General features: G+C 31.9%; 1 protein-coding gene across 2 annotated transcripts in view; it reads left to right on the forward strand.

Annotated features, from left to right (window-relative positions):
* LOC141562947 (CD302 antigen) overlaps positions 1-13,510 on the forward strand; it is a 180,514-nt gene that overhangs the window by 158,561 nt on the left and 8,443 nt on the right. For both annotated transcript variants that reach the window (XM_074303320.1, XM_074303319.1), the window contains 3 exons: positions 855-977; positions 2,709-2,882; positions 5,361-5,387. In XM_074303320.1, coding sequence (XP_074159421.1) covers positions 855-977; positions 2,709-2,882; positions 5,361-5,387 — 324 coding nt within the window. The remainder of the gene's footprint in view (positions 1-854; positions 978-2,708; positions 2,883-5,360; positions 5,388-13,510) is intronic.

Consider the following 13,510-nt stretch of genomic DNA (forward strand, 5'->3'; position numbering starts at 1 on the left):
TAACATGAATGTATTAGTTTTATTAACAATAGTAATTAAGTAGTAAGTAGTGTGGAAAGGATAAAATAAATAACAGTTTGGGCTTGGGTATCTGTTAGAATTCCATTTCTGACAATGACTTTGGGACTCTGGGCAAGTTATTTAACCTTTGTGTATCTTAAGCAACTCCTTCTGATATCTTTATGAAGTCAGAGATTAGTTGAAATTTTTGTTGATTGAGAGAATTCTTAAACTGGGACCTCCTTACACCAATGAGATAACATGACTGTCATGAATTTGCGCTATTAGGATTAATAATAATGTTACCATCAATGTATGTGGAGATATGTGCACATATCAGATCTGAGAACTTCCTCTATCAATGCAGACTGGTACCTGCTCTGTGCAATTTATTGTCTTAGAAGGTTTCCTGAAACACCAAGGAGTGGTTAAGTAGCTTACCCAAAATCACGTGATCAATTTGATTCAGAAATGGAACTAGAATAATAGAGAAATAGCATAGCGCAATGGAAAGGGAACAATATTTGAAATTAGGAAGACCTAAGTTCAAATCCTACCTCAGATATCCACTTGATATATGATGGTGAGTAATCTCTCTGAATTTTAGTTTCCTTCTGTGTAAAAAAAAAAAAAATGATATATCTATCTATCTATCTATCTATCTATCTATCTATCTATCTATATATATATGGATTCAAAGGCCTCTAAGGTCCTTTCAGTCTCTCAATCTGTGGTCTTATGACTTTGAAACCAATTCTCCCTCCTCTTTAATATGCTGCCTCTCAATAATTTATATTTTTCAAGAAACTTTCACAAATTAAAATGGACTGATGGATTTTTTTCCCTTTCAACAGCTTCAGGAGCTGATATGATTAGCATACATAATGAAGAAGAAAATGCATTTATACTGGAGACTTTTAAAAAACGATGGAAGAGCCAGGATGATATTTTATTAGGGATGTTCTATGACACAGATGGTAAGTTATAGTTCTGCTCTAGAATAGCTTCTTATTTAATGTTAGAAATGCTTTCAGTCCCTTAAGTTTCTTTCAGTTTTAGCTTCAGTGAAAATTGACATTTTCTGTGGCTACTGGGTAACTCTTGCTGCCCTAGATTCACAAGTAGCAGCTTTTTCATAGTGTTCTACATGATTCAAGCATTTATGAATCTATAAGATACTCTTGAAGGTTGTGAAGAATTTAAGAAATGACATGTTTTAAAAGCTCAAACTTGGTTCTTTAATTAAAATTTTGTTCTACTGTAATTACTCAGATAGCATTATAAATATTTAATAAGTGAAGAGGACACTGACTATTATGGCTAAATTACTTTTCCAAAGTGAAAAAAATCATAAATCAATGCTTGTTTATGATACGATAGATCTTCCAGAGATCCTACAAGTCTTTGGAGGAGGTGTGATTTAGCAGATACATATTTAGGGGTTTTGATCACATTTATTTGTTTACTTGACTATAGAGGGAAAAAAAAACCAGTGATGTTGAAGGCCCCACTGTACTTGTTTACAACAGGCAATAATCTTGTGCTAAGGACAAAATTATTCATCCTAAAGGTCATTAAATTCAAGATTTTCCTTAATCAGTAGGGAACAAAGGAAGGGAACAAATATTTATTAAACACTTTCAATGTGCTAAGAAGTTTACAAATAACTCATCTGATTCTCATTTATCAGGGAGGTAAATGTTATTATTATCTCCATGTTATAGTTGAGGAAACTGAGGTAGGCAGAGATCAAGTTGCCCAAAGTTACATAATTACTTATTATCCAAGGCTAAATTTGAACTCTGGTCTTCCTGACTCTAGGCCTATCACCATATCCACTGCATCACTTAATCTGTAGAGGAAGAAAGCTTGAAAGTGGGCACTTAGTGTGTTAAAATGGAAAGAAGACTGACTTAAGATAAAGACATTCTGGATTCAAACCTTGTTATTTGCTCTCTGATTGACCAAATCCTATCTGTGGAATCTTGGGTTAGTTATTTAACTTTTCTGACCCTCAGTTTCCTGATTTGTAAAATGAAGAGATTGGACCAAATGACTTTGTAGGGTCCTTCCATATCAAAATGATAATAATATTCTGCTGTCTCCAGTGATATAATGTCTGAAAGGAAGAGCCCCAAATCAACAAAGATCTGTCTTCTTGCACCTGTAGGTACACTGAGATTGCTCTTATTTGATGTAACCTTAGAGGCTTCTGGCCAATATTCTAATTTATTTTAATCTGGTATCACAGTTTATCTGGAGAATATCTCTAACCTCATATTTTCATTTTTCTAAATTCATGAATTTCAAGCCCCCAATGAAGCCAGACAAGTGAAAACTTTTCAATAAATTATTTTATCTTAACAATCCTATGAAGTATAGGGCATACTCACAAAATGTACATTATTCTAACTTGTTTAAATATAATTTCTAAGTGCAAATTGACTTCTTATCAATTTCTAGCTAATCTTTGCTTCTTATACCTACCTAGTTTTTACTTCTTTTCTTTCATTCACATTCATTTTTCATTCTTTTCCCTCTTTCACCTTTTCAGTATTAATGCTTTCATTTTTGAGCCATATAAGGAAAATATTAGGCCAGATCTTGGTCATTTTCCACCTGTTATACTAAAAACTTTTTATTGACTTTTGGCTCATAAAAATGCTATCTGACAATAATAATATGAGAAGACTTCCTCTAACCCACAGATGAAAGTTTCAAATGGTATGACAAGTCTAACATGACATTTAACAAGTGGAAAAACTCAGAAGAAAGTCCAAACCTAATAGACACATGTGCTTTTTTTCAAACCAAGTCTGGTATATGGAAAAAAGGAAATTGTGAAGTTTCTTCTGTGGAGGGTACCCTATGTAAAGCAGCTGGTAAGTATGGCTGAAGGATTTTTCTTATTCTAAGAAGAGCAATGAAGTGGGAAAAGAAGATTTATGCTCTTTTACTTTTGTTTCTTTAAAAAAAAAAAAATGTTGCACCATGTGTTAAAGATTGAGAGCTTGTGGGGACCTTCAAGGTCAACTAGTCCATATACCTCTTTCTTTGCTTTTTTTTTTTTTTTTCTTTTCTTTTTGCTTTTTGTTTTCTTACTGATGAGGAAACTGGGGCGTAAAAAGGTGAAAACCCAAGGTCAGACAGGCCCTAAGCAGCAGAGCTAGAATTCAGACTCTACTCTTCTGACTCCAAATCCAGCTCTTTTCAATGTGCCTTTCAGAATAAGCCCCCAAAATGGTCTTTCCTAAATAGTGTGCAAATTAATTCTGTAACTTGCATAAATTCAGGAGCTAAAGTCAAACCATGTAATCTAGAAGCAATTTTATTCTTCTCATATTTTTAAGTATTGCAAGGGGAATTTTCCTTCTTAGAAAATTATCTTAGAGCTATCTATGTGATAGTTCAGTTCAAAAATAGTTTTACAAAGTCAATAGAAAAACTCCATAAATCCAGATTACTTGAAAAGAATTATTTTCCATGAAAGAACAAGTCCTTTTGTCTAAACATGCAAAAAATTAATAACATTTTAATCCTTGTTTAGATTATAGGTCATCTATATTTATTTTTGCCAAAGCAGTGGTTTTGCAGGAAATTAATTTTGTAGGTAAAATTATATAAAAGCATGTTACTATTTTGTTTAAAAGTCATTGAACATAATGTGAACACTGCACAGTTCTAATTATTTTAATTTAAATGTTTTTTCTTTGTAGTTGAAACTTTTCCTTTTTGAATTAAGAGATTTAAAATATCTGTTCATTTTAGCTGACATTTTTTCCATGTGTTGTGGTTGTTCGGTCATTTCAGTCAAGTCTGGAACTCCATTGGTGTTTTCTTGGCACAGATTTGCCATTTTGCCATTTTTCTTCTCCTGCTCATTTTACAGATGAAAAAACTGAGTTAAATGACTTGCTCACAGTCATACAGCCAATTAAGTGTTTAAGGATAGATTTGAACCTAGGAAGGTGAATCTTCTGGACTTTAGATCCACTACTCCACCTAGCTGTTCCATTTTTCTTTATGCTATCAATAATCACCTTTTTCAATTTAACTCTACAACCAAAACTCTAGTAAAGACCTTATTTTCAAATTTCCCTAGTAAGTCATACTGATAAATGCAGTAAGTCATACTGACAATTTTTCATTTACTGAACCATTCTGTTTTCCCAATTTTTTATAATTATGACCAGGGAAAAAGACAAATGTTTCATACTAGTGGGACCCTAAAGACAGTTATGAGACATATTTAAATATATCCTCCCTTTTCCACCAATGCCACCAAGGCAATCTACCACAATTTTAATTGCTTATTTTGTCATTGCTTCTGCTGACTGACATTTTAGCTAGACAAAACAGTAATAACAATATGACAACAATCTTGTTAGGACTTCCTTCCTCTCCTCTTTGTTCAAGATATCTGGTGATATCCTAGGTCTTCTTTCATAATGAAAAGATAAACTACAGCTGATTCAACACAAGATCCCACTTTAAGAATACTAGAGCAACAAACAGACTGCTAGTTATTGTTTTCTTTTGTTGCTTTGTTAAATAACTTGAGTAGCTGAATTGGTAAGGATGGGAGATTTCAGGTAGGATCTGGTTTTCTGCAAAGGACTTCAATACCTTCATTCTCTATGTGTGCTTGTATACTGCCTAATGTATTAGTGTTTGTTAGATAGCAATATATCTCCCATTAAAAAAATTGGAAGAGAAGGGGAAGGGAAGAAAGTGTGGCATATATATATATATATATAACTTGAAATAAAATTTATTTTGCTATGATATGCTGGTAGTTAAATAGGCATTTAAATGTACTAATATACTAATCATATCTCTATTCTTAAATTCTCATAAGGAAAAATAGATTTCTTAACTTCTTGTCATTGGCAGTTGAAATTTTATAGCAGAGACATATTATTATCATTGTTTGGGATTATTTTCATTTTAAAAAATTGTTTCCTTCAAAAGCACACTTTAGAGCATAATTACAGTAAAAGAAAACATTAATAAGTATGCAGAATACATGTAAGCTGGCAAATTTTTGTTTGAAAATCATTGCATAAATATGCATACATATATTGGATTTAACATATTTTAACATATTTAACATGCATTGGACTACTTGCCATCTAGGGGAGGATGGGGGGAAGGAGGGAAAAATTTGGAACAAAGTTTTACAAGGATCAATGTTGAAAAATTACCCATGCATATGTTTTGTAAATAAAAAGCTTTAATAAATTTTTTAAAAGAAAAAAGAAAAATAAAGTAAAAAAGGACATTTCAAAAGATGAAATTCATTGCTTAAAGTTAACAAGCTAAAAATTATGAATTTCTAAATTCTGATTTTCTTTTTTCAGTTTCTTATGAGAAGAAATACTTGCCAGGTGAGCATTATTCTTTGCTTTAGATTTAATTAATATTTCACATGTACTATGATGAAAACACAGCATGTAACTCTTCTTGTACATATAGACTATCTTTGCTTTTTTGTTTTCTTTGGGGTCCTAGAATCAAAGATTATTTAAACAAATGGTCCATTGCACAAACTGTCTCAGCTTTTACATGAATGGAACAAAAAGCCACTTGTTTGTCTGCATTACATGTTAGATATTTTCTTCCAAGGTCCAACTTCAATGCCAACTCTCTAGGGCACCTTCTCCAGTGCCCCTTTCATGATCCATCTTTCCCAGTAGACCTTGCATAGTACTTTGTTTTATGACACTAGTGTCCTTTTCATGTAATAATACTGTGTGTTATTCACAAGTATAGGGGAGGGGAAGACACACAGAAGGCATTTAGTCTGAAAGAGACAGGAGATTGATTGCAAGCTTAATTTGAGTGAACAGTGTGATGTGCCAGTCCAAAAAAAAAAAAAAAAGAAGAAGAAGAAAATGTCATCTTAAGGGATGTTAACAAATGCATGGCTTCCAGGAATCAGTGTATTAGTCTCTTCTGTTGTTGTTCATTTGTTCAGTCATGTCTGACTCTTCTGCCACCACGGACCAAAGCACACTAGGTTCTTCTATTCTCCACTATGTCTCAAAATCTGTCCAAGCTTCTGTTCATTGCTTCCAAGGGTCTCTCTGTACTCTGTCCAAGTCAGATAATAATTAGAATGGTGTGTTCTTTTTTAATCTCCACAATTTAAATAGAATGCTGATAATACTCAGGGAAAACAAGACAGTGAAGGACCTTGAGTCTATGCCATAAGAAAACTGAATGAAGGAATGGGGTTGTTTAGTCTAAAGAGAAGAAAGGGAGAACATATAGTGATCTTTAAGTATTTGAAGAGTTGTCATTTGAAAGAGGTATTATTCAATTTATTCTATTTGGCCCCAGAGGCCTGAAGCAAGTGGAGTATGTGGAAATTACAAAGCAGCAAAATTAGACTTGAGGAAGGAGAAAGTTCCCATTTATTGTTGTTCAGTCATTTTTCAGTCATATCCAATATTTTTTGAACCCATTTGGGGTTTTCTTAGCAAAGATACTGGAGTAGTTTGCCATTTCCTTCTTCAGCTCATTTTACAGATGAGAAATTGAGGCAAAAAGGGTAAAGGGACTCCCCCAGGGTCACATAGCTAGTGAGTGTCTGAGGCCAGTTTTGAATTCAAGAAGGTAAGTTATTCCTGACCCCAACCCCAACATTCTATTCACTGTGCCCCATAGCAGCCCTCCATTTATTAGAGTTCCCCCAGCAGAAATTGGATGACTGATCATTTGTCAGGGACTCCTTTCAGGTATAAATTGGAATATATGTCTGTATGGTCCTTTCTAAACTGAAATTATAATTCTTCCATTTTTAGCCCCCTACTGAATTGTAAACTCCTTAAAGACAGAGATAACATCTTCTAAGGGCAGCAAGATGATGCAGTGGATAGGGTGCTGGGTCTGAAGTCAGGAAAGCCTAAGTTAAAATCTAGCCTCAGACATGCACTAGCTGTATTACTCTGAGAAAGTAATTTAACTCAGTTTACCTTAGTTTCCTTATTTTTAAAATGAGTTAGAAAATGAAATGGTGAATCACTCTGGTATCTTTGCCCCAAAAGGAATTACAAAGATTCATGAAGACTGAATGAAAAATGACTGAACAACGAATGTCTTCCTTTGTCTAACTTAAGTACAATAAGGGCTTAACAAATGCTTGTTACTGAATCGTATTTAAAAGTTATATTTGAAGTTTTTATATTGAATCATATATTCCCACTGACTTGCATAATAATTTCAGAGAAACATTCTAATAGAAAATTACTTTGTCCCATATAATAATATTCACACCTGTAAATGTTAATTTCACTTCAAGGAGCATCTGTCCTCCTCAGTATTTAATTCTGTGTGCATTTAATTCTTCCATATAACTCCTACAGGAAAAGTTAATTAAAAGGATAATTAATCAACATGGCCTTTTCAAACATTCATTGGTATATGCTAAAATATACCACGCAATTCTCATTACAATAGTAGTTTTCACTGATTTTATGGTACATGCACATTTGCAAGTAGTCACTGGTTTGGGGCATTGTTTCAGGTTTTCCATAAACCCACAAATTAGAAAGAGACCATGACAAGTATTTTCAGAGTTCATTGAACTTTCACTTGAACATTCCAGTTTCAGATTACTCACTCGGTGTATCCATCCAGAAACAAAAGCAGGACATTCCATTCCTGGATTTCTATAATTATTAGAAGCTTCTTTATGTACATATATATATATATATATATATATATATATACATATATATATATATATAAAGGCGAAAGTATGCCATTTTGCAATTTCTTCTTTTTCTGCCCTTTGGCCATAAAGACAGAAACTATTCCTTGTTTCACAAGAGTTTTTTTTAAAAAATATTTGAAAGTGTGTGTTATGTTTCCTCTAATTCTTCTCTTCTCTAAATGAAATGACCCCAATTCCTACAACCAATCCTCAAATTTATTCAATAAAATTAAGTGTATATTTGCACTGAGAAATACATAAGGATAAGATTGACTCTTCCCTCAAGAAGTTTATCAACTACATATAAATAAAAATAATGTGGATATAAAGTAGAGTATGAAGTTATATATTATAGTCACCAACAAGTTATTGTGAAATATAATATATAAAAAGATCATTTTGGACTAGAGTGGGCTAAGGATATAGAAAGGCTTAAAGGGATAGGTGGGATTACTGGAGATGGGAAGGGGAATATGGATCCTAGTTACAAGAAAGAATGTGAACAAAGCTGTAGAGAAGAATGTATTTGGCAGTTTGGGGGCAAGTTGTGGGTATGAATCTGAAGAAGAAATTGTGTGAGATAAAATAGGGAGAAAGAAATGAAAATCAAATTTCATATCCTTCCTATGGATGCAGTACAGTTTTTCAATGTTTCTTTAAACATTGTTCAGTGGCAGCCTGAACTAATTATAGTATGACCATAGCAAAGTGTTGTACTTCTATTCCTTTACTCACCTAAATAATCCTCCCCCAGAGTCCTACTTTCATGCATCATTGTGGTGTGGAGGTAACTCTAGGTACTCTAAGATAATGACAGAATGACATCTTATGCAACTAATAGACTTTGAGCGCCAGCATACATTTGGAAAGACTAATCAAAAAAAAAAAGTTTGACCAGTGAGAAAAAGGCATGGCGATGAGAAGGTAGCAAAGATTCAGTCACAACTACTCAAAAGAAATTTGTTTGTTATAAAGTTTGGAGACATGATCTGTATCTGCAGATGGAATACCCATCATTATAAAATCATGTGCTTTTAAAGTTGAAAATTACATTAGGTTTAAAAAATTAGCATCCATATCATACTCTTAACTCCTAGTAGAATTATAATTTAATTCAAAGTCATATACACATACATTAAGATAATCACACATGTATAGATGGATACATAGAGATTAGCTCCAAACTGTCAATCTGTGGTTTTCATGGTTTTCATAATCTTCCATTCCCCTTTTAAGATCAATCAGTGCAAAAAATAATTTTATAATTTTTAAAATAATTAACTTTGGACCATTTTTTAATAAAAAGCAGTAATTTATTTTCTATCATGGAATGAGTTAATGATACTATCATTTATTGAAATTTTTAAAGTAAATTCAGATTCATTATCTCATTTGATTTAAAAAATACTTTTAAAAATCAAAATACAAAAATAATTTAAAACTTCTCACATTAATATAATGCTTCCTTCAACAATACAATGAAGTAGGCAAGTGTATTATTATACACCATTTGACAAATGAAGAAATGGAAGCTAAGAGAGGTGTGACTTTGTTACTGAGTATCTGAAATTAAAGTTGAACTGTCTTCTAATTCTATGTTCAACTTCTTAATCTGTATTTCTCTTATGGATATATAAACATATAATTATTTTTATCATCATCCATCCAACAATATAGGCAGTACACTGAGTACAGTACTGAATAGGAATTAGGAAAACCTGAACTCCAATCTGGTCTCAGATACTTATTAGCTGTGTATCTTTAAGCAAGAGATTTAATCTCTGCCTGGTGGTTTCTTTATTCTGTAAAATAGAAATAGTACTTATCTCACAAATCTATTGTGAATATAAAATGAAATGGAATTTATAAAGTTCTTATATACATTTTAAAGTGCTATATAAATGCTAGTTATTGTTATTATTCACAAAATCTAAAACATATTGATTTATTCATTTATTTTAGATTCTTTCAAAAAGATTTTGTGTGTCAAATTTTCTCCTTCCTTTCCACCCTCTCCCTAACGCATTGAAAATACAATGATATATCAATCCCTATATATACATATATATGAAACTATGCATAACATATTTCCATATTAGCTATATATTTTTAAAGCAAAAAAAAATGAGAAACTTATGCTTCAATTTGCACTGTGTTCATTTGTTTTCTCTCCAGAGATGGATAGCATTTTTTTCATTTTGGGAATGCTTTGGGAATGTATTGATCAGAGTAGCCATTTCTTTCACAGTTGATCATCATTACAACAATGCTGTTACTGTGCACAATGATCTTCTGGTTCTTTTTCACTTTACTTTGCATCATCAGTTCATATAGTTCTTGGCATGTTTTTTTCTAAAATTAGTGTCTTCATCATTTCTTTTTTAAAATATTTTATTTTCCCCTCAACTACATAGAAAAAACCCACAATTTTTAACATTCATTTTTAAAATTTTGAGTTCCAAATTCTCTTTCCTTCCTTTTTCCTCCCACCATTGAGAAGACAAGTATGTTATACATGTACAGTCATGCAGAACACATTTCCCTGCTAATCATGTGAAAGAAAACACAAACAAAAAAAGAGAAAAGAGAAAAAATTAATTTTTTTAAAAGTATGCTTCAATCTACAACCAGACTTCATGAGTTCTTTCTCTGAAGATGGATGGCATTTTTCATTATAAGTCCTTCAGAATTGTCTTGGATCACTTTATTTCTGAGAATAGCTAAGTCATCCACAGCTGATAATTGTACAATATTGCTATTACTGTGTACAATGCTCTTCTCATTCTGCTTACTTCACTTTGCATCACTTCATATAAGTCTTTTCAGGTTTTCTGAGAGCATCCTGCTGAACACTTCCTATAACACAATAGTATTCCACCACAAATCATATGCTACAACTTGTTTAGCCATTGCCCAATTGATGGGTATCCCCCAATTTTCAATTCTTTACCACTATTAAAATAACTGTTATAAATTATATTTATATTATGGGTCCATTTCATTTTTAAAATCTTTTTTGGGATAAAGACTTAGAATTGATATTACTTGGTCAAAGAATATGTGTGGCTTTATAGCCCTTTGGACATAGTTCCAAATTGCTTTACAGAACAATTGAATCAGTACACTACTTCATCAGTAGTACATTAGTATCTCAATTTTCCCACATCTTCAACATTTGTCATTTCCTTTTCTGTCATTTTAGCTATTCTGATAGGTATGGGGTTGGAACTCAGAATTGTTTTAATTTGTATTTCTCTAATCAATAGTGATTTAAGATTTTTATTTGATTATAAATACTTCTGATTAATTCATTGAAAACTACTTGTTCATGTTGTCTGATCATTAATCAACTGAAGAATTTCTATAAAGTTGACTCCATTTAAGAAATGAGGTCTTTATCAGAAAAAAATTGATATAAATTTTTTTCAGTTATGATTACTATGTATTCCACTCCATCCTATTTTCCTCATCTATCCCACTCTCCCTTTCCTTACTCCCTGTTTCTTCTCAAAAGTGTTTTGCTTCTGACTTTTCCCTCCCCCAAGCTGCTTGCTCTTCCTTATATCAGTTGATTTCTCCTTCTCCCCAGCCCCCCACCCGACCTTCTCTTATTTTTTATCCCATTGTACTTTCCTGTATGGTAAGTTAAGTTTTTATACCCAAATGAGTATTCCTTCTTTGAGCTAATTTTGATGAAACTAAGGTTTATATACTCCCCTTTCTCTTATCATTCCCTTTACAGTAAAAGCTTTTATGCTTCTTTTATTTCAGATAATTTACTCCATTATACTTCTTCCTTTCCCCATCTCCCTTTCCCCATTCCTCTTCCTCACATTTTAATTTTATTATTTTAGGTAATCATTCTATCATATTCAACTCATACCTTCTGTCCATGTATACTTCTTCTAACTTCTCTAATAATGAGAAAATTTTTAGGAATTGCAAATATCATTTTTCCCATGTAAGAATATAAACAGTTTAACCTTATTGAATCTGTCATGATTTCTCTTTCCTGTTTACCTTTTTATCAGAAATCCTTGAAAGTCATCTATTTCATTAAATATCTATTTATCTCCTTAAGGATTATACTCAGTTTTGCTATAGGTACTTCTTGGTTGTAATTCTAGCTCTTTGGCCATATGTGAATTCTAATCCTTTAATGTAAAAGCTAATAAATCATGTGTTATCTTGATTGTAGCTCCATGATAGTTGATTTTTTTTTTTTTTTTTTTTTTTGGCTGCTTGTGAAATATAAGACCTAGAATTTCTGGAAGTTGGCTATAATAATCCTGGGAGTTTTCATTTTGGGATCTATTTCAAGAAGTGCTGGATCCTTTCAGTTTTGATGTTACCCTCTAGTTTCAGAATATCGGGGTTATTTTCCTTGATAATTTATTGAAAGATGATGTCTACCCTCTTTTTTTGATTATGGCTTTCACTTAGTCCAATAAATCTTAAATTATCTCATCATTTTTATAGCACAATAATAAGTACTTCATCACAGCCATTTCCCAATTAATGAGTATATCTTCACTTTCTAATTCTTTATCATCACAAAAAAAGAGCTGCACTTACTCTTAAAGTCAGAAATGATAAAGTTCTTAGGAGTTATATTTATCATTTCCCCACATAAGAATGTAAATAATTTAACTTTATTGAGTTCCTTAGGATCACTCTTTCATGTATGTCTTTTAATGATTCTCTTTTATTTGTAAAATTTTTATTCAGCTCTGGTCTTTTCATCAGGAATAATCAAGTCTCAGATACTTAATTAGCTATGCAACCCTGTGCAAGTTACTTAATCCTGTTTTCTTCAGTCCCTGATCTGTAATAAGCTGGAGAAGGAAATGGCAAACCACTCCAGTATCTTTGCCAAGAAAACACCAAATGGGGTTATGAAGAGTTCAAAATGACTGAAACAAATTTTCAACAATTACAACAATTTCATCAGGAATATATAAAAGTCCTCTATTTCATTAACTATCCATTTTACCCTGAAAGATTATACACATTTTTGCTGGGTAAATTCTAATACTCATTCCTTTGCCTTCCAGTATTTCATAATTCCAAGTCCTCCACTTCTTTAATATGTAAATCACTAAATTTTGTGTAATCCTGACTCTGGTTGCATGATATTTGAATTGTTTCTTTATGACGGCATAAAGTATTTTTTTGTTGACCTAGTGCTCTAGAATTTGGCCATAATATTCCTGCAAGTTCAATTTCTATTTTATACTCTGGATCTAAGATACCAAGAAAGTTTTACTTGATAATTTCTTGAAATATAATGTGTGAGCTCATTCTTTAATCACAAATTTTAGGGATTCCAATAATTCTTTATCTCTCTTGGATCAATTATCCAGACCAGTTAGTTATTTTTCTGATGAAATATTTCACATTATTCATTTTTTTCATGCTTTTGAGTTTTTTATTTTTCTTGATGTCTTATGAAGTTATTAACTTTCATTTGCTAATTTTTCTTCATTCAGTAAACTTTTATACCTCTTTTGCCTTTCTTCCAATTCTGTTTTTAAGGAATTATTTTCTTTAGTATTTTTAATGCTCCTTTACTGAGTTGTTGATTCTCTTTTCATAATTTTCTTGTATTACTCTCATTTATTTTCTGATTTTTTTCTCTTAAAAAAAAAAAACTTCAGGAATTCCCATTGGGTTTTGATCCAATTAGTATTTTTCTTTGGGGTTTTGTTTTGTTTGGAGCTGTTTTCACATTTTTCTCTCTTCTGAGTTTGTTTTGGTCTTCCTTACCACCAGAGTAGCTTTTTATGCTCAATT

Source organism: Sminthopsis crassicaudata, chromosome 3 (genome assembly GCF_048593235.1).
Source record: "Sminthopsis crassicaudata isolate SCR6 chromosome 3, ASM4859323v1, whole genome shotgun sequence".
In the NCBI taxonomy this organism is placed as follows: Eukaryota; Metazoa; Chordata; class Mammalia; order Dasyuromorphia; family Dasyuridae; genus Sminthopsis; species Sminthopsis crassicaudata.